This window comes from Thamnophis sirtalis, unplaced genomic scaffold (assembly GCF_051295495.1).
Source record: "Thamnophis sirtalis isolate CommonGarterSnake01/CBP01778 unplaced genomic scaffold, rThaSir2_p1.2 scaffold_6, whole genome shotgun sequence".
Taxonomy (NCBI): domain Eukaryota; kingdom Metazoa; phylum Chordata; class Lepidosauria; order Squamata; family Natricidae; genus Thamnophis; species Thamnophis sirtalis.
Genome location: NW_028261386.1, coordinates 61,470,625 through 61,491,556, shown reverse-complemented (window position 1 = coordinate 61,491,556; position 20,932 = coordinate 61,470,625). Strand labels below are relative to the sequence as shown.

Here is a 20,932-nt window from a genome sequence, read left to right as displayed (position 1 = left end):
ACAGATATTGCTGCACCCCTTGATTGATAGAAAATATTGCCTTTTCCAAAACAGATAGATCAAACAAATCCAACAACCTTTCTTTAATATTTGGAATAATATCATATTTCCAATTTCTCAGTAATGTCTATCCTACGAATAGTGTTTGGGATGGGTGGGTTCCAGCAGGTACTACTGCCAGTTCGCTCGTTTACGTGCTGCATGCGCGCACATGCACAGTACAATTAAAATTATTCTGCGTATGCGAAGAAGTGAAAAACAAGATGGTGCTGCCGATGGTGCTGACTGGGGAACCAGTTCAGGGGTGTGGCAAGCCTGGGTCGATGTTGGTTCCAGCAATCCAGGCCACCAAACCACTGTTTAGGCTGAACCAGTCAAACCGGTAGGAACCCACCACTGTTTGGCACAGAAAATGAGATCTTTGCAAGGTTCCCACTGGTACTTTATTTTCATTTGCACTCTGTATTTATAAATGGACTGCTCATCTGTTTTATCTCAAAATCTCTTATCTCACTTGATCAGTTTTCGGAATGCAATAAATTATCACCAAGCTTATCTCAAATTAAGAAAACTAGTAAATCAAACTGAAACAATTCTGTTTTGACAACTGATGCACCATTTAAACAGTAGCAAAAGGATATATCTTTTGTGTGACAAGTTAAATATAAGATGTCACAGGATGCAAAGAAAAGAGGAGGATTGAGTTTACTTGATTTGAAAGTGTATATTGCTGCTTAAGGTTTGGTTTGAATGAAAGAATGGGTATTGCTAAGTGAAGGCTTTTAGGACTTGAGATTTGGGTGGCATGTTAGGCATGCCATACTGAGACTATGGAATAGACACAAATTGCACCCCAAAACACCTTTGTAGCTCTCAGCACAAGGAGCATTTTACAGACAATAAATAATAGGCAAACAAAAATGGTTAACTTATCATGAGATATTAGAATTATGTCAAGGAAAACACAAAATAAAATCAAGAGAAAAACTAATGATATAGTTGCCAAAGTTTTCTTATTTACAATTATTAGAAAAATTTGAACAAAAGAGTTTATAGTTTTGAACACTCTCAGGATTAGTTTCAAATGAAATTATGTACAAATGATAAACATTTAATTGCTAAACATAAATCAGTTGAAATTTGAAACAGGGAAAAAAACAAAATAATATGATAAAGTGAGCTAAAATTTTTGATTATAATATACAGAAGGAACAGTGGGAAAATATACGTTTGAAATGATTTAAATGTATATTGTTATAATCTTAGAGAATTTTATAAAATGATGTAGCATTGGTATATGACATCAAAGACATTGTTTAGAATATATAAAGGCACTTGAAATTCATATTGGAAATGTGAACATCAAGAAGGAACATTTTATTATGCTTGGTGGACATATAAGAAATTCAAATTTCTTACATGTTCCCCTTTAGCTCTCTTTCCTTTTTCTTTATAGTAGTTTGTGTTAGTTTTAAACCTTACTTTTTAAATTTTTAATAAAATTATAAAAAAACATGATTAAGAGTGGCTAGGTTTTTTTTACAAACAGTTTCTATTATACGTAGATGACTAGGTATAATAGGGGTAGTTATAAATTATTTCATGACATTTTATTTTGTACTGGAGAGAATAGGGAAAAGACAGTCAATATTGACTTTGATATAAAATAGTAAATAGGTCTTGCATTTAACAGTTAACAGCTCATAAGATATCTACAACTTAAGCACCATACCGTTCTTGTTTAAGAGCATATTCTAACATTTTTATTCTTCGCACTAAATCCTTCTTCAAATTCTCTTGACCTTTTCTTTCTCCTTGAAGGAAGGCAATTTGAGCCTAAAATAAATAATTTCAAATAGAAAGATTAATAGAAAACCAAGCTGTTTTCTTACAATTGTTCCATGACAAAGTATTTGAAAAGTATTATTCTTAATAACTAAATCCCCAGGCAAAATTTTTTGAGGCAAAGTATTGCTGAAATATCCTGGTCTGTTCATTTATAAACCCATCAAATAACAGTACTCTGACAAAAATCAATTGATTTGTCCATCTGACTGTAGCATATACCTACTCATGCTAATATGAAATTATCTAAACACATCATTATATCATGGTATATTAGGGAGTTATCATTACATCAAGGTATATTAGGAAAGGGATATGCTTGGGCCACCAGAAGTTGTTAACTTGCAATTTCAAACATCCTATGGGATGTCAGCTTGAGCAGCCTGGCATTGAATATCAGCAATAAATGTGAAAGGAGCAGTAGGGAGGGCACATATTATCCACTTTGTAGGAACAGGAAAATATTGTAAAGGGAAGATTAATACCTCTGACATAGTAGGATCTATTATTTTAATAAAGAAGAACTGCTATTCAATGAGACAATAAGAATAATAATATTAATATACATACATGAATGCATGTTTTCTAATCTTTTAATACATTGATAAAGAGCAACAAATCTAAGCGGATACTGTAGATTTATTTATCACAAAGACAATAATATAATACTCAGCAATATAACAAAAGTAATCTAATAAAAAGATATTGTTTAGCTATAAAACAACAAATGCAACTGTGATCATTTCAATGCTTCAAAGAATTTCAAAAAGGGAAAAGATTACAGCTAGAGGAACTGTAGAGAATATGCTTTTGTGTTTGATAAAAGCACATTCTCTACAGTTCCTCTAGCTCAATTGAATTCAAAAGTCCCAAAAAACAAAATCCACCTCACCGATACTAATTGCATTTTTGTTGTTTTCTGCACTCATCTAGGATTTCAGCATCTTTTGTGGCTCTTTTGAGTGAGTCCCTCAAAATACTGAGGAGCCTCTATAGGATAGTAAAGCGGATATAACTGGAAGAAATTGGTGACTTCGGAATCTTTGCTGAACTTCACTTTGTTCCACATGCAAAAAAAAAGTCTGACATCTGTAGAACAGCAAGCCAGTACTTGCATTTATTTCAGTTTATTTTTATCATGCCATAATAAACAGACTCTCAGGATCTTCAAGTAAACACAACAGAATAATGATAAAAAATCTATGTTGAATCTATTAACATAAATGGCAATAAATGTAACAGAATGAAATAAAAAGTAGTGCAATAAATTAAGAAAATTGCAACAATGCTCTACAGAGTAATAGATTCTAATAGCTTTTTAAAGGCTGGTGGGGGAGGAGGCTGATCTCCAATAGGAACCTTGGATTCCCTCACATTCCGAAAATGTGGAATCACTAGCAATTGTTCCTTTCAAATTCTATTAGGTTGAGCTAATGTAATTGGGAGAAAGTGATCTTGTAACCAAATGATTGCGAGAATGGAGCCAGCTCTCATGGTGTTCAGAAAACCCATTCTCCAAATCATGCAATTGTGAGAATGGGATCCCCTCACATTCCAAAAATGTGGAATCACTAGCAATTGTTCCTTTCAAATTCTATTAGGTAGAACTAATGTAATTGGGAGAAAGTGATCTTGTAACCAAATGATTGCAAGAATAGAGCCAGCTCTCGTGGTGTTCAGAAACCTCATTCTCCAAATCATGCAATTGTGAGAATGGTGCCTACTTGGAAAATGGTGACAGGCAGATTTAGTAAGCTGAGTATGCCCGTCAGTAGCTGCAGAAAAACCCTAAAGATAAGTAGTATGCACATGCTGGTAGGCTCTATAATCAGACGAGGCTTCCTGGGCCTTATGGGATGGGTGGTAAGTTGATGTCTCCCAAGTCTAATTGGGCAGTGAATAGGCTGAAGTGTCCTGGGCCACAGCAGCTTTGAACATGCTGGTGGGCCAGATGGACAGCTGAGGTGAGATGAGAGGCAGGTGGGGATAGTTGCAATACTCCTACAGTTATAAATGCGAGCCAAGCACTTGAATTTTCATTATGAGATCACAGGAGTGCTGAAGCAAACATAACTTCAGGCACGGATTGCAAGCCCCTTTGCTCAGCACTGTCATAATTTCCAATGGTCACTGAAAACATGGTTAGTGAGGAGTCCATGTACACCTACTTTGTTGGTTTCATACCCATGTTACTAGATCCATGCCAGGCCAGATTGCAAAGCTATGTTCTCAGGCCCTTCCAGAAGGCGACCAAGATCAGGGCCAATCTGACCTCAGGGGGAATGATGTTCTAAAAGGCAGGTGCCACTGAAGAAAAAGATATCCTCCTAAGTCCCATCAGATGCAACATCCTCTCTACTGCTCCATCTCACTGTACATAGATGCAATTAGGAAGAAGTGGTCACTCAAATAACCACTCTCAAGCATGTGTGGCTTTACCAGCACTTTGAAATGAACTTGGAAGCAAACTTGAACTTAGTAGTGTGGAACAGAAATCTATGGTAGATCCACTATAGCTATTATTCCAACATCTTTTTTCATAAGTACTGTTACCATGGAAGTTAATCTCCCATTTTTACATGTATTTTTAATTGTTTCCAAAGAACAATTTTGTACTTGTGTCTAAAATTTCACTGTATTATTTTCAGCCCCTTTTTCTAAAATAGAAGACAGCAAAATGATGTAAAAATAAGACATTAGCTATCCCACCCAAATTTCTAGCATCTGGAAATCTGATAAGCATTTCCACTACTACAGCCAATTAATTCATGAAAATAATGAAAACCTGATAAATGTTTAATTTGTAGCATCTCACTTGAAACCTGTAACTTATGAAGAAGTACTTCTGATAATACTTTTCATTTTAGTGCAGACCAACTACGCACCTATTGTCATGTCATCCAGACCATACTCAGAGTGCTTGCTAATCTGTACATTATAAAGATAAGGCATGTTGCCAAATGCTTTGTTGAAGCCTGATATCAATTAAATAAGTTGCCTAATCAAAAAGTGAGATAAGAGGGAGGATTTGTTCTTGATGAATGCACACCTGATAAATTATCCTAGCAATTACATTGTTTTCAAAATGCCTACAAATCAATTATCTGCTCTAGAATCTTTCCAGGTATTAATATCAAATGAGTGGTTTGCAGTTCATAAAAACTTCATTCTTTTCCTTTTTGAAGATAGACATTTGCTCTGCTCTAGTCATCTGATAGTTCTCTTACATGCCTCAAATACAACGCATAGATATGGCAAGATTCTTATGTGTTTTACTATCCATAGATATAATTCATCACCTCCTAGATATATAGAATTCAAAGTAATGAAGCACTCACTAACTATATTCTTATCAAACTCAAGCTTCAACCCTACCTTTTCACATAGCTTTCCACAATTTCTTAATATAACACACAAAGGTTGCTTTTTAAGAAGACTGCCCAAAGCCATTGGTTGAGAGATCTGCTTTTCTGTATCTGTTACCAGTTTTGTCTCCTTCTTTGAGCAGCTCTATGCTGCTGCTATTTTCTTTGTACTGTGAGCCTAATTACTGAAACCAGTTTTGTTCTCATCTTAATGCTCTGTGCTTTCACTTTCCTGACACCAGCTCTACACTTCAAAGTTATATGCCTGTACTCTTCCTTTGTTACCTGGCCCTCTTTCTATTCCTTTTATGCATCCTTCTGTTTTTTCAAATATTCACTAGGTTTTTTTGTATAGACATTTATTTTGATGTTTTTCTCATTTGCAACTATACTATTATTTTTGCCTTCTATAGGGAATCTTGTCCATCTTAAGCTCCTTTCCCAATTAGCTTCTCCTGAAGTGAAAAAGTAATTCATCATTACTTTAATAATGGCATTTAAATCTCTTGTTGACAGAGAATAGAAGAATACCAGCCGCCCTTTAAATATAATCTTTCAATATGCAAAGATAATTAGTGGCACTGGAAAGCCCCCTCACAATTATGGTGCTTCACTGGAAAAATATTTTCCTGACACTGGTTTTTTAATGTTACAATTTTTTTGAGTTACAACTAATTTTTAGACTTAAGCCACACCTCAACAATATTTCAAGCATAATTTGGCATTATGTTTATTATTCATAAGTTATCCCTGAATTGTTTATTTGAGGACTGGTGTATAATTCCTTGCACAGGTTAGTCTCTGTTCTCTGGAATAAATAATGATTACTTGATTCAACATAGGAATATCCTAAAGAGGAATACATTTTGCTCTACAAATGAGCTTCTGTGGCACAAATTGGACTAACAGTCATTCTCCAAGAACTGAAAAAGATCAGTTATTAAGAATCTGGAAAAGTGAGGCTAGACAAAAATTGCTATTTACTTGTGGCCAGACTGTCAAACCTGTTCGAATTTTCAAGTACTTTTATCACATTTCCCACTCCTGCAGACAATGGGACAAGAGGTTTTTTTGCATTAGTACACCATCTGCCTACTTCCACAGTTTGCCTAACTCCTGAGAAACATAACCCACAGTATGCAATCAGCATTGAAGAAGTCTTTCTTTTGTGTGCCGGACATATAGTCCTTGGAAACTGAAAATATCTTTAACAGAAGCCTTTCTGCTGATGTTTCAGTATGGAAAAGTTTATATTAAGAAAAACCCTGGGTCTCTTAGAGAAATACCTAAGGCCCTTTAATGAAATACCTCCCATTCTTCTGGGTACAAAATAAAATATTAAAAATGGCAGAGTGACAGAATCTAGGCAAATGAAAATAACCAGCTGTTAAAAAAAGTGAAGGGTATCCAAACTTGTATCCAGAATTTCAGAATGTGTGACTCAATATTTCAATAAAGTACACATTCTAGTGAATACCACTTTAATACCACCTAAGAAGAGTTTTATTTCCTACTCAAACATTCTTCAAAATATTTGTGCATTAGCAAAGGAAAAAATCCTAACTGCTATTAGATATATACATCTAAAGGCAAGTGATGTCTGAGTGATCTTTGTGTATCTAGCATGTTAGCAGCTAGTCACCACTGCATGTTCATTGAAATGTTCTTTACATCTAAGTCCTAAACATTTTCAAAATTCCGGATCTTATCACAATAATTAATATTTCTACTTTTTTGCTTGTATGGTAAATTATAGAGTGGTAACTATAAAATATGGAATTAATACCAGACATTTCATGTATTTAATTCCAATATAATTATATTAATTAGTATTTTTGTAAGCTGCAACATGAAAATTGAATAAAATGTCAAGGAATATATTTTCCACTATTATTACTTGTCTATACCATCTTAGCAAAGTCTTCTTAGAAGTTCTGGCTTACTCCAAAGTAAATTCACAGCAAATTTATATTCAAAAATCAAATGGCACAGGCAATATATAACAAACCCTTACAAGAGACAATATTCAATTAACATTATTTAAACTTCCCCAATCCATGTAATTCCAGGCAGTAAATAAGCCACCACTATACCAATCTTTAGCCATGAAATAATCAACAACACAAAGTGAGAATAACAATAAAACTAGAAAAGATTATGTTTACATCAATAAAATGCTCTTCACTTAGAAGCCTACTGAAATAAAAATGTTTTGACAATTTTGTTCTGAAATGTCAGCAGATGGGAACTATTTGGGAGTAGCATGTTCCATATGCCAGGAGTCACCATCAAGTAGGCCCTGTCCCTTGTCTTCCAATTAGGGAGAAATATGGAACAGGCTCTTTTCCATGTTATAATTGGGCAGGCTTAGTTATATTAGGGAAAACATATAGGGCTTTACATAGAACCCTGTAATCAGCACTGAGACACATTGAAGCTAACATTTTTTTTTACTATTGATTTTTTAATATATTTCACTATTAATGGACATCTGTGTTCCTTCTAGCCAAAGTTAATGGAGAAATGGCCATTCTTTCATGGATTCTCTCGTGGAAGAAAAGGAAAGACCATCCCACAAGATTATTTTATTTCTATCCTGCTTTTATTATTTTTACAACTAACTCAGGACAGCAAATATATTGAACATACTTTCCTCCTCCTATTTTCCCCACAACATCAACCCTGTGAGGTGGGGTGGCACTGACAGTGAGCGATTGACCCAAGGTCAGCCAATCAGCTTTCATGACTAAGGTGGGAATAGAATTCACAGTCTCAAAAGTTTTCCAGTCTGATCTCTTGACCACCGGACCAAATTGCAGGGATTCCCTTAACCAACTGTGTCAAGTCCTTCTCACTTAGCGACATAAATTCTGGGTTCAATTGCGGTGGTAAGTCGAGAACTACCTGTACAGGTTATCTGATCCCAGGCTCATTTATCCTGCAGCAAGAAACGGTAGCAATCTTTGCCATTTAACCTCCGGGCCACCGAAATGATTAACTACAGGTTTTTGCGGAAAGGAGGGCAAAAGGGCTGGATTTAAGGCGAAGCCGACCTCGGAGGCAACATCTGGGTGCCCGCACTCAACTTTCGCAGCTGATGTCCACCGGGCGGACATCAGCAACCGGGCGGTCCTGATGCAGGACCGGGCGGAGGAGGGAGGAAGAGAAAGGACGGGGGAAGAAGGGTTGCAAGGTAGAGGCGCCCGACAACCACCATCCCAAGTCCCGAGCGCGAGGAAAAGGTTGGCGAGGGAAAGGCACCCGGGGCTCCCCCCCCGCCCACTCCCCAAACTCCGGAATGCCACCGAGTCAATCGCCGCCTTCACCGCCGCTCCACGTCCAGCAGTTGGGAAGGGACGGCGGGGGCGGACAACAGAGCCTCCTTGACAGGTGCGGGGGGGGGAGAAGAGCACGGCAGGTGAGGAGGAGGTGGAGGAGGCCCTTGAGCTAACAAACCTGCCGGGAGCAGAAAAAAAAGAAGGCAATGGGAATTGGGAAAGCTACCTGCAGTTCCGCTCGCTCCGCCTCCCACTCGGCTCTCTCGGCCTCGAAGCGGCCCCACTCGTGCTGCAGGAAATGCAGGATGCCGGGGACACTGTACTGAGCCCGCGCTGCAGAGATCGGAGCCGGCCCTGCCGAAGCGCTGCCAGCGGCCGCCGCCGCTGCAGCCGCCGCCACCGCCGCTTCTCCGGACTCCAACCCCGGCCCGGCCCCGCCCGGAGGTGGCGGCAAGAGCAGCGCGTTGTTGTTGTTGTTGTTGAAGAAGACGCCGGGGCCAGCCTGCTCGTCCATGGCTGGAGCCGTCGTCGCGGGCGGGAGGGACCTTCCGTTCTTCCTCCGCACCTCGCCCGAGCGGTCGTTACAGTCGCTGCCGACGTCCGACGTCCGCCACCGCCGCTTCCCTCGTCCGTCTCGATCACTGGAAGCAGTAACAAACTGGGCGCGTCCGCTCCGCCGTCAGCGCCCTGACAGCCACCCCCGCCGGCGGCTACCGGGCCTCGCTGGAGTCAATTGCAAAACCGCGTTCAGCGCTTTGAGGACCTGAGGCATCTTGGGAAATGCAGTTCCCTATCGGAAAGAATGGAGTAGCTGCGAATTTGTAACAACAACAACAGAAGATAATAACTTGGTGCTTCGCAGGTTACGAAAATGTCAAGTTTGATTTGCACACTGTTTTTTTAAAGTTAGATAAAGAAATTATGCTGTGAAATCTACTAGAATTTAGGACCTTTGAGTGAATTTTATGGTTGAGTCGATTGATTAAAGTGACGTACATTGGTGTCAAAAAGCCCAACAAATTAATGAGATCGCAAGTGGCGGTAACCAACGAGGGAAAAAAAAATCTTGGAATAATGATAAACAGTTCAATGATGGTGTTGACACAATGTGCCTATAATATTTTTTAAAGGCCCAAAGTATATTAGAATAAGAAATAGAAATAACAACAAAGGTAATATCATAATCCCTTTATATAAACCAAGAATGTCACTGCATCTCCAAAAGGTATAGTGAAACTAGAAAAGTGTTCAGAGAAGGGAAAATAAGATGATCAAAGGGCTGGAGTAATGTTGCCAAAACACACTTTATGCAACAGAAACAGATATTATCCTTAGAAATCATGAGATAAACAACACTGGACTTACTGGCTATACAACTATTTCTAGATTGCTTTTTTTGGTGATCAGTTAATCATTGATCTCGGATTATGGCTCTCAATTTAAATCAGGGTTATAGAAAGCTTTGTAATTACTGGGCAGTTATACTTATCTTTCATTGGCACATTTCCCAGATTTGAAGAGGCAGAAAGGAAAAAGAAATGTAGTGACAGAACCATATTTGCATTGCTATCAATTGGCCTGACTTGTTGCTATCTAAAGAATTTGAATATAACAATGTATGTTTTTATTGGCTTGTCTCTCTTCAAGCAAATTAAGGTATCAACTGGGGCTATTTGCACCATACAATTCTAGCCTCTATGGTTTCTCAAACCTCTCATTTGCTTCAAGGGAAACAAGTGGCACAGCTGATCCTAGTAAGATTTGAGTAAGGCTATATTAATGAGTAGTTGATGCCCAAAGGCAGAACAGTGCCAGAATTGTTGTGGGCATTTGATATAGCTTTTTGTTTTCTACCTTCCTTCTATCCAAAAAACTGTTCTTGATATTTACTGGCTCTTTCCCTGTGACAATTTAGATCAGCCCTTTTATTTGCAATTGCCCACTGCTGTGAAAGTACACCCAATGTTTTACAACACTCTTTATGAGGAAGGGGCCTCACTGTCTTTTGTTTTCTGCAGCTTCTGCCATCTGAAATTTCTATATGAGCCATATCCTCCTGAACTGCCTAGTGTTCTACCAGCAGTGGTGGGTTGCAATTTATTTTACTACCAGTTCGCTCGTGTGTGCAATCCTGCAACGCTTCCGAGCAAGCGCAGAAGCATCTGGGCGGGTGGGCAGAGCCTCCTGCCGCCGCCACAACCGGTTCGCCCTATTCAGGGTGAACCGACAGCAACCCACCACTGCCTACCAGACTTTAATCGCCAAAGAGGGCAGTGTTCTCTTTCACACCTGCCTTGTAAGCTGCTATTTTAGACTTACTTTGAATAAAGTGGAATATATTCCACCCTTTTTGGGTTCTTCCAGCTTTCAAGATTAGGAATTCAACACCATGTAGAGCAGTACTGTACTACTTTTATTGTAAAGTTATAATTACAACCTTGCAAGTCTAAATGCTCTTCCCTCCCTCCCTCCCTTTACCTTTGTGAGAACTAGGAAGGAGTTTGTCTGAGATGTTTAGTAGGGTAACTTACTAAAAGCCTTTTATTTCACAATTGACTTGGTAGTAGCTTTTCCTCCTGTCCCTCAAGGCCTTTCTCTCTTCACTCTGTAATTTCATACTTGTCAGATGACTCTGAGAATAGGCCTAGTCCATCTTTGGCAGTGTTTGTTGTCATTGCTGCCACTCCATTCCTTGACGATGGGGAGAGTGAGTCTAAAGGGGGAGATAGTGTGACTACCAGACTTCAAGAACGTAGAGGGGCAACAAGACAATTAGGAAGCAGGGCTGTTACAAAAGAGATTTCTGAGTCCAGGTGATGGGGAGCGTGCCAGAAAAAAAAAGAACCCCACCTTAACACTAAATGTAAGTTATGCCTGAGTATTACTTTGATAGGCTTTAAAACTCCTGTTACATTTCTCTATTAAGCATAAAGATCTTTCCATAAGTCCAAGTGATCCTTGTTTCCTAACTTTGCCAGCCTCATAGGGCTTGACGTAAAATTCTAAAAAAAAGTATGAGTGCAATTGTGGGCATAGCTACTGTAGTTAAAAGCCAATGTGCCTACTCCCTGTCCTGCCCTCTAACAGGTGGGCATATTTGTTAGGCTACGTATACCCAGTTTTCAAAAAATGATTAAGTGGCCTCACTGCATTCTTGAGAATAATGTCATAGCATCCATAAAGGCTTTGCAGCATAAAAATCCTATTTATTATAGTTAGAAGAATCTGAAAAAAATCAAATGAGACATAGAAGTTGGCAGACAACAAAGAAGCTAACCACAATAATTAGTTTGCTTATTTTTAGCAAATACTGCAATTCTTATTAGTGAGAAAAGGTAAAAAAAATGTGTCCTATTAAAAAAAAATAGGATTCCCGGTTTTAACTACTTTTGCTTTACATGAAATTTGAAAAATGATGTCTATACAGTATTATATCTTTTCTATGTTGCTTTCCCAAATTAATTCCCTTCAGGCATTTTGATTCCCAAATTCAGCAAAAATATGAAAATGAAACTGATCATGTTTATTACAAAATGTTATAGGTTTTACAGCTTACAAAGAATTGAAGCATTTATGAGTTTTTCTCATTGTTCTCCATGCCTTAGCCTCTCTTTCTGAGTTTTTTTTCTTCCAGGAACACTTCATATTAAAGTTCGGTAAAGAAAAAGAAGGCAAAATAAATAAAACCTTGCACATTCATCTTTTTTCTTTTACAATTGGGTCATTCCAGCTTCATATATTGTTGCAACAAACTTGCCACTGTCGTGAATTTGGATTCTAAAACTAATTGAACAGTATGCAGATACCTATTTTGCATACTGAAGCTCAATCAGGGTAACCTTGGGCAGCCTATAAATCTAATAAACTGAATTGAATTGAACCTCAACTAACTTTTTGTATCAATAAAGACAGACTTTAAGGTTCTACAGTTGCAGGAATTAACTATGCAGTGCTGGCAGGAAAGGAAAATAGGGATTTTAGAATGGCTATCACAATCCTTAGATTTTGAATATAATAGAAAACCTGGGGAAATCTCAAGTGTGTAGGACCTAAAAAGAAAAGTAGGGGAAAAATAGCCACACAAGACTAGAAAGATGTGGTTGACTACACACAAAAAGAATGGTAACTATTATTATTTCTCCCAAAGGAGACATTACAAAATAGTGATAGAAAGGGAAGTCAACCTTTTGAGCCTACTGTATGCATTGTCGTCTTATTTTGAAAATATAAATAGTAGGACTTGAATGTTAAGCATGCCTTCAAATTTACAGAAAGATTGTTTCAGTTTCTTCTGAAACTTATAGATTGATCAAGAGCCTCTAAATTTTGCATACAGTTGCATTATGTAACAGTTTATTGTAATAAATAAAAAATTGAATGAATAATTACAGTGTTTCATTTATTACAACTCACATTCCTTAAAATGTAATAAGTAGTTATCAATATTAATTTCTAGCCGTTGAAAAATTCATAGTGACCATAAATATATACCTATTCTACTTCTTCCTTTTAGAGTAAGCAAAGTTGTATAAGCACCAAAAAATTAAGAAATATTAAATAAAAAATGTAAGGTATAACAGGAAAAATGGCAATTTTTTTCATTAAGTAGCCACTGTTTTCTTTTACAGACAAAACCAATTTTGTTATTTTGAAATATATATGTTTTATGTTGCAATTTGAATCTTACAATAGGTGGAAAGGAATTAGAGTGGGATATTCATATATGTCATGAAAATTGCTTTAAGGAACTTAATGATATGATCAAAAAGTATTAGATCAGCAGCCGTAGATCTACTCCAATCCCTGTTATGAATTACTCTCTTATTCTAGGAGTAGACACATAATATATATTTATTTGCTGGTGCTTATATGCCATTCCAATTCAGCAACCTGTGAAATGAACTGTAACTATATTTTAGGGGGAGAATGGCTACTGTTAAACATAATTCTAGACCTACAGCCTTCCCGTCTTCCGTGATTTTTAGATATGTTGGTTTATACTTCATATACATTTTAGCAAGTTTAACCAACCTCCTGTTTGTACCTCACCTTGTTAGTCTTTCCACTGTAAGTCACATAATGTTTTAGGGAGTTCAGCTTTGAGTTGACTTTTGCCATAAAAATAAAATTAAATAAAATCCTGGTCAGCCAGGTTTTCTCATGAAAATCATTCTGAGAATGCAAACACCATTTTTTTTCAAACAGATAGCAATCTGTGAGAAGAGAACAATCCTGCCCTTCAGAAAAACGTGTCACTTAGAGGCCTGACCTCAAATAGCAGAGCTTCACAAACCAGACTGTTCTTAACCCCTGCATGAAAAGTCTGTTAAGGAGCAAATTAAATTGCAGAATGTTCAGACTATGAGCATTGTGTTGATAAAGACTGAATATATACATTCTTTAACTTAAAGACCATGCTCTAATATCAGAGTAAAATGAACCATCAGATCATGCTCCCCAATGAAGGCATTGATATTAGATTACTTTATTTGTATGCCGCCCTTTTCCCTGAGGGGACTCAGGGATATCTGCTGAATTGTTTTTTAGACATAGAAATACGGTTCACTGTCCAAGGGCATTTACAAAATAAGTAGAGTAAATATCTTCTTTATCATTCAGTGCAGACTATTTTGTTTATGCCTATTCGTGGCAAAAAAACATTCACAAGTATCTGTTGGTTTATTACAAAGTAGTACCCACTCCATACTTTATGAAGAAGATACAACAATTCAAAAAGAAATTGAATGGCATTCTGTTATAACAGAAATTTTAATCGAGGGGGTGGGGGAGCGAATGAGAAAGATCTAACCATAATTTTATGGCTCTGCCTACAAATTATTCCTAATGCCGAGAGAAAATGTTTGTACACTAGGAGAACTAGATTGTCTCCTCTTCTCCAAATGTAAGCAATGGTTTAGTAAATGATCCTGTACTTTGGAGATCTTTATCTTTAATAACTAGATGCACTAAGGGAGTACATTCAGGTGCTTCATGTATAGTTGGATAAGAGCTAGTAGAAGCTACTGGAGAACCATATGCAAGACTGAAGTTTTTGCCATTTGTAATTTCATCTCAAATTGCTTTCACTGAAACATCCGATATACTGCAATGTGATCACAGCTATTGCTCCTTTTTAAAATGCTGGCTAGGGAAGCAGTGTAGTTCACAAGATTCCACAGATAGTACCTATGGAAAATATATACCCAACTTTCATAATTAACAAGAACTCAATATTCTAAAAAGAAAGACCAAAACGACATAAAACACATTGTTAAAGGAGATAGTTTAACACAACTTCAGATGGTCAATTTACTCCATTTCATAAAAAATCTATATACATCCAGATATCTTCTTTCTTGAAATACGCAGATTTCAAACCATAATACAACAATTCCCTAGAAACATACATTGCTAATGCAGAGCCTATTGACAAACAATGAAAAATAGAGAATGAGATACAGCAGCACAGAAGGAATGATGTCTTCTTTGATGAGTGTTTTATGATTGTTCCAACAAGAATCAGAAAAAGCTAGTTTTAAGTTTAATTGTTGGCGTGGAATGTACTGTGGGTGGTGGTTGCCTGGCAGCTGCCTTTGCTTTGCTTGCCTGATTTGCTCGTACTGCAGTTTCCAGTCGTGCTTTCAGTTCAGGAGCTGCTCCCATTACTGTCTTAAATGCAAGAGGATAAAGGGGTCCAATGCGGGTGAGATCCTGGAGAGCAAATTCATGAAGTTCTTTTGATACCAGGGATGCAGAAGAGAATGCACTTTCATTCAGTAAATAAGATATGAGTGTAGGGACAAGAAGAGCAAGCAATTGTACTCCTGAGGGGGAAAAAAGAAATCAGTTAAAATAATTAAAATTCAAGAGGGACAATGTAGGATATCTTCAGCATGTGTAAGTTTTGATATATTACTGTTAGAAAATAAACACCACCAAAATAATGACAATACATTTGATAATATTTAAAAATTCCCAGCGGTAGAGAATAGAACAACTATTTTTAGGGCCTTCACATCATTCAGCAATGTGCTCAGTTCTAGGCTAGAAAATATTTCTCCAAAGTGCTTGGTTACTATGGGGACAGCTATAGAATAAAACTACATTTAGCAATATACTGAAGAGGAGGTGACTTTTATAGATATGCTATTTGAATCTATCACATGGATAAGAGAATTAGAATATCATAATCTCATATCTCAGACTAGTTGCCACAGATAGATGCTTTCTCTGTGGAGAAGCTCTGTCTATGCATGTTGCCTTATTCCTTTTAATAAAAATATATATGCTTCGTTGTCTCATGCATTTGAAGACAAATATACCTATTTAAGTGAAAAGGTATATCTACCCATCTAACTATATGTCCATAGAAGGATGTTAATTTGTAAACATGATAACTTTTACATAGAAATTATTTATTAGAAATTCTAGGTTTTAGGGCAGTAAACTGCAAACTAGAACATATCTTTTGCTGATTAAACTAATAGGCATCTTAAAATCCAAAGGACATTTTTTTCCTCAAATAGCTCACAGAGCAGATGTTAGACATTAGAATGATCTAGCTCCAGTTAACTTTGTTTCCCAGAATTTTAATTGCTCTAGATGGCTCCAGTCAGAATATTGCACAATATCCTTGGAATATGACTGCCTTGAATTTAGAAAAGAGAGGTTAAGTGCTGTACTTAACCCAAATGTGTGATACAATGTGAAATATATTTAATCCACTGTTTTCAAGAACACTTCAGCTTTTACTGCATGCTAATGTGCTCCAACAAGACAAGTATGGTAATTCTCAATCAAGGTACTTACTATTCTGCTCCTCACCAAGAGCAACCAGTGTTTCAAGTACTTTAATTCCCTCCTGGATTGCTAAGAGTTCTGTTTTGTTGTTTGGACGGTTTTTCTCCACACCTTTCAGTTTCTCAACCATTATTGGTGCCAGGGAATGTATATATGGGGTAGAGAGAGCACGGTTTGTGTGTTGAAATATAGAAAGTAGAAGATGGTAACATTTGGCTTGAACCTAAGCGCAATATACAAATGTAGCTGGGTTAGTAAGAATTTGCCATAAAATATCACATTCAGATAATGTTAAAAGAAAAAAGGCAAATAAAATTGTAACAATGGAGTCATATTTATTATCTAACTTGCAAACCTTTCCATTATAAAGGTTTTTCTTTAGCTTATCTTTCTAAGGGTCAAAAATTACATACTTCATTCATAACACATACAAGTCTAATCTCATTGGATTCAATCAAATCAAATACTTCTTTTAAAACCCTAACTAATAGTAAAAAGGATTTTTGGAGAGATGATATAATATTCTGCCTATAAATACAGTCTATAAATAATACAAATACATATTCTCATCTAAAATATTCTATCCAATCCTTTTTCAACAACACGAATATTAATGCCTCAATGGAAGCAGAAGTGTTTATCAGATAAACCCTGGCTTGTTGTTTTTTTAAAATACTAATCTGTCCTCTGGCATCTAATTTTATTAAATTATAAAAAATAAAATTCAGTTTTAATTTTTAAGGTAAGTATGTCAAGTTAACAAGCATTCACCAGAAATCTTATTTTTTTAGTTTGCTTTGTTTTATTGTTTCATTTTATTTTATTCTAAAATAAAATCATTCTAGGCAGCAGCTAAGTTCTCAATCAAACCGTGCACCAGAGCTTCAAAAACAAATATGGGTTCCTTCTGGAACAACAGGGTCCAATATTAGCATCTATTAGAACCTGCTAGTTCCAGAAGAAACCTGTATTTGTTTTTGAAGACAGATCAAATCCTGTAGGTCCTTTGGGAAGCAGCTGCAAAGAACTCAAGGCCAACAGAGAACAATCTGATCATGATATGGTACTGACAAAAACATATATGTAAAATAATATGGATAAAAGCTAAATGACTTACCCAAGGATCAGATGAATTCAATGCTGTTTTAAATCTGTTAATGCAGCCATTTTGCAATGCTTGCACTCCAATTATTTCAGTGCTTGCAGACCAAAGGAACAGTGTGATGGCAGTAAGCATACTTATTTCATCTAAAGTAGGCTTGGAGGCTTCTGGGGGTGGGGTGGGGACAAAAAGATGCAGAAAATGTATACCAAATAGAGTTTGGGACAGGGAAATATAACTGCTATTTTCAAGAATGAAGATGCTGATAAATATGCAATGTTCCTGATTTCAAAAATAATATAATCTTTTAAGGATTCTATCCTTAAAAATCTATCCAAATATATTTTTGTGATTAAATAATAATCGTATAATGGAAATGAAAGCAGTCCTAAGACAGAACATATTTTGTTAACTTTGTGAAAAATCAACTGAATGAATTGAACTATGTGCACTTTTAAAAGAGACATTCTACAATACTTGCTGAATTTGATTCATTTGTCCAATTAATTACTCTTGCCTAATAAAAAGCAGAATTTCACATACTTGTGAATTCCTTCAGCATGTACAGAAAAATGAAACACTGTAGGCATTAAGGAAGATTCTGAACTCTGTTCCACCAAAAATGTGAATACAATGCTGTTTGATTTCCATACCTTTTTCTATAAATCTAAAACATGTGGCATAGTGACATAATTATACCAGATTCATTTCCTAATGCAAACCAGCTATCTTTGCTTCTTTTTACAAAAGAGTGATTGCATGAAAATTACCTGGCTGAGAGTATTCCAAGATGGAGGCTAGGGTGCTGCGGATAAGATTTGTCCACTGTTTATGAATATTCTCACTCATGGTCATTGGAAGGGTTACTATGTTTTTCAGTCCTTGAAGCGCTGCACCGACTGGTGGTAGGACCTGATTTCCCACAGTTTTTACAGCAGTATCTTTCAACACTTGTATAATTATAAAGAGGATAGTGGGCAATATAGTCATAGATCCTAAAACATAAACATAAATCAGATACTTTCAGAATGCACAAGAGGCATGATCAATGCCAGAAGCAAAGTATTCATTAATAACTACCATCCTGGGCTCTCTTGGTAAAAAAATTCATTCATTCATTCATTCATTCATTCATTCATTCATTCATTCATTCATTCATTCATTCATTCATTCGATTTGCTTGATTACCCATCTCATCTAAGTGACTCTGGGCAGATCACAACAAGTAATCAACAATCCAATGACTTCCAAATGCTCTTCAAGGGCAGCCCCCTGTAAAGTGTATTACAGTATTTATTCAAGAAGTGACCAGGGCATGAGTGACTGTAAAGGTCCAGGAATAGGCGCAACTGGCATACAATATGGAATTGTATAATGGCTCTGGCCATAGGTACCATCTGCTCTCTTCAAGCAGGAGGTATGAGTCCAGGAAAACCTACATACAGTGCACTGAGTCTGTTTGAGGCAGTGCCATCCTATGCAGTATGATTTCAATGGTGCATTGATGCACTTGCCAACAACTCCTTAAATAAACTATGTATTTTGTCTGAGATTATTCAGGAATGCTGGATGTGTTTGATTTAGGGAAGTGCTAACTAATGTGGTTATGCATGCACTTATACAGACCAATTGAGATGATTAGTCCTGTTAAATATTAACCAATGAAGAAATACAGGAAAGCACACACGACAAAAAATGCACATAAAAAATATGCCATGGAGAAGTAGTTGTAGGAGGTGAATGTGATTAATGCCCTTTTTAAAGGCGTAACAAAGATTGTTCTAAAAAAAGGAAATGTCAGAAACAGAAATTTAGGGACTCTTAAAAAAGAGAAGAAAAACTTAAGCCTATTCAAATGTCTCAAAGCCTCATAACAAAGAATAAAACACATCTTAATTTTTTTTTTTAGATTTTTATGCTTGTTTTTGTCCACTCTATCACCAAGCAACGTTCTGTCCATTATTAAGTGTCACTTCTTGAACTTCTGCTGCCTCTTTAAATACTCTCCATGCACTTTCTTTTGTTTAAATTTGGGTTTTATAAAAAAAAAATCCACTGAGAATTAACATTTTGTGGAACCCACTGATTAAATTTTGAGAAAGATCTATTATACTACCAGCTGGGGAACAAAGAGTGGGTAGATCAGACAGGATGGCAACGGTGGCAGCCACGAGACGAGCACTTTCTTCTGAGAGCTGGATTCTGTTGAAGGAATGACTTGGAGAATCTGACATTTTTGTGCTCAGATGTGGCATGTGTCGCACAAGGATAAACATTAGCAGTTCCATAGCAGCAAATACAAGAGATTTTCCTGGCACAAGACCACCGCTGTCTCCTCCTTCGCCCAGCCCACCGTTACTGTCTTTTGCATCTTCTTCATCTACAAAAACAAAAAAAAATGGAGTAATAATATGAAATTCATGGCAGACATTTTAGAAAATGCCACCAAATGTACATGTTAAAACCTTAAGTTTAAATGAAGCAATCAACTGAAACTCATTAGTAGTCAAAAGTTTATAGATTGCATTTGTTTTCTATTTTTTATAGGAACTAATGAAAACAGGATGAGATATCACAGAAGTATATGCTACTATTGAAATTAAAAAATGAGATGGTATGAATACATTCCCTTTTAAATCAGCAAGAGATAAACACTATGCGACCCAGACATTTTTTTCTTTGCTTCTATCATAAATTGCATCAGTGCATATCAAATTATTCCATTAAGAAAAGCTTTTTATTCTTATTTCCTCTACAAATTAAAAAACAAGCAACTAAATAAAAAATACACACAAACCTGCACACACAAAGTTAAATGTGACAGATTTATTTTATTTTCTGACAAAAAGGACAATAAAATTGTTTTCAACATTTGAAACTGTTTTTCTTATAGTTTGCATGGTAATTCACCTCATACCAACGAAGTTAAAAACATATAGGACACAAAAATCATGAGAGGACATCAGGCTTATAACTTGGCACTGATCTGTTTTTTTCCAACTTTCTTTTTGCTCTTTTGTTTCAATTTATTTTACATTTGAACTTATGTATAGCTGCTATTAAATCTATATTTTCATTAGCTGTGATACGCAAGTCCAAATAATTTTAAAAGGTCATACATAAAAGTATATTGCAGCTGTTCAGGGCAAAAAGTATTTTATTAAAGATATTTCTTTTTAACCCTGCTAATATACCTGGACCTATTGTAAATATTTTGTAAATTCAAAAATGAACATCCAGGACCAGGGCAGACATTGGTCAGTTAAGCCAATTCATAAGTCAAGAAGACAGTTTTACATAGCTTGTCTCATTATTTCTCTAATCTGGACATCTGTAGCATGAAAAATAACAAGTATTTCTTACTCAATGTATTTCTTTTTTCTTGTAAATGATCCTGAGCGGCTCTTATGATCTGTTGCACAACTTCTGTAACTAAGAGTTGAACTGATGGAGGATTGCAGGTCAACAAGAGTCGATGGAGCACGCTCAAAAGTTCGACACCAAGTAGCTTAAAAAAATTAATTGTAAGCATAGTTTCAAAA

The 20,932-nt window shown here is 36.4% G+C and overlaps 2 protein-coding genes across 5 annotated transcripts in view; both read right to left on the bottom strand.

Annotated features, from left to right (window-relative positions):
* The window catches only part of STRN (striatin), a 44,117-nt gene extending 34,926 nt beyond the window's left edge, over positions 1–9,191 (bottom strand). For 2 of the 3 annotated variants that reach the window (XM_087717974.1, XM_087717975.1), the window contains exons 1-2: positions 8,715–9,191; positions 1,733–1,836 (exon numbers count right to left, since the gene is read on the bottom strand). In XM_087717974.1, coding sequence (XP_087574100.1) covers positions 1,733–1,836; positions 8,715–9,002 — 392 coding nt within the window. In that variant the 5' untranslated portion in view covers positions 9,003–9,191. The remainder of the gene's footprint in view (positions 1–1,732; positions 1,837–8,714) is intronic. The other variant, XM_087717976.1, reaches the window with a different exon arrangement.
* A 3,633-nt stretch (positions 9,192–12,824) lies between these two features.
* The window catches only part of HEATR5B (HEAT repeat containing 5B), a 48,353-nt gene continuing 40,245 nt past the window's right edge, over positions 12,825–20,932 (bottom strand). For both annotated transcript variants that reach the window (XM_087717972.1, XM_087717973.1), the window contains 6 exons: positions 20,754–20,898; positions 19,507–19,770; positions 18,161–18,385; positions 17,406–17,557; positions 16,298–16,511; positions 12,825–15,312 (listed from right to left, as the gene is read on the bottom strand). In XM_087717972.1, the coding sequence (XP_087574098.1) occupies positions 15,008–15,312; positions 16,298–16,511; positions 17,406–17,557; positions 18,161–18,385; positions 19,507–19,770; positions 20,754–20,898 (1,305 nt within the window). In that variant the 3' untranslated portion in view covers positions 12,825–15,007. The remainder of the gene's footprint in view (positions 15,313–16,297; positions 16,512–17,405; positions 17,558–18,160; positions 18,386–19,506; positions 19,771–20,753; positions 20,899–20,932) is intronic.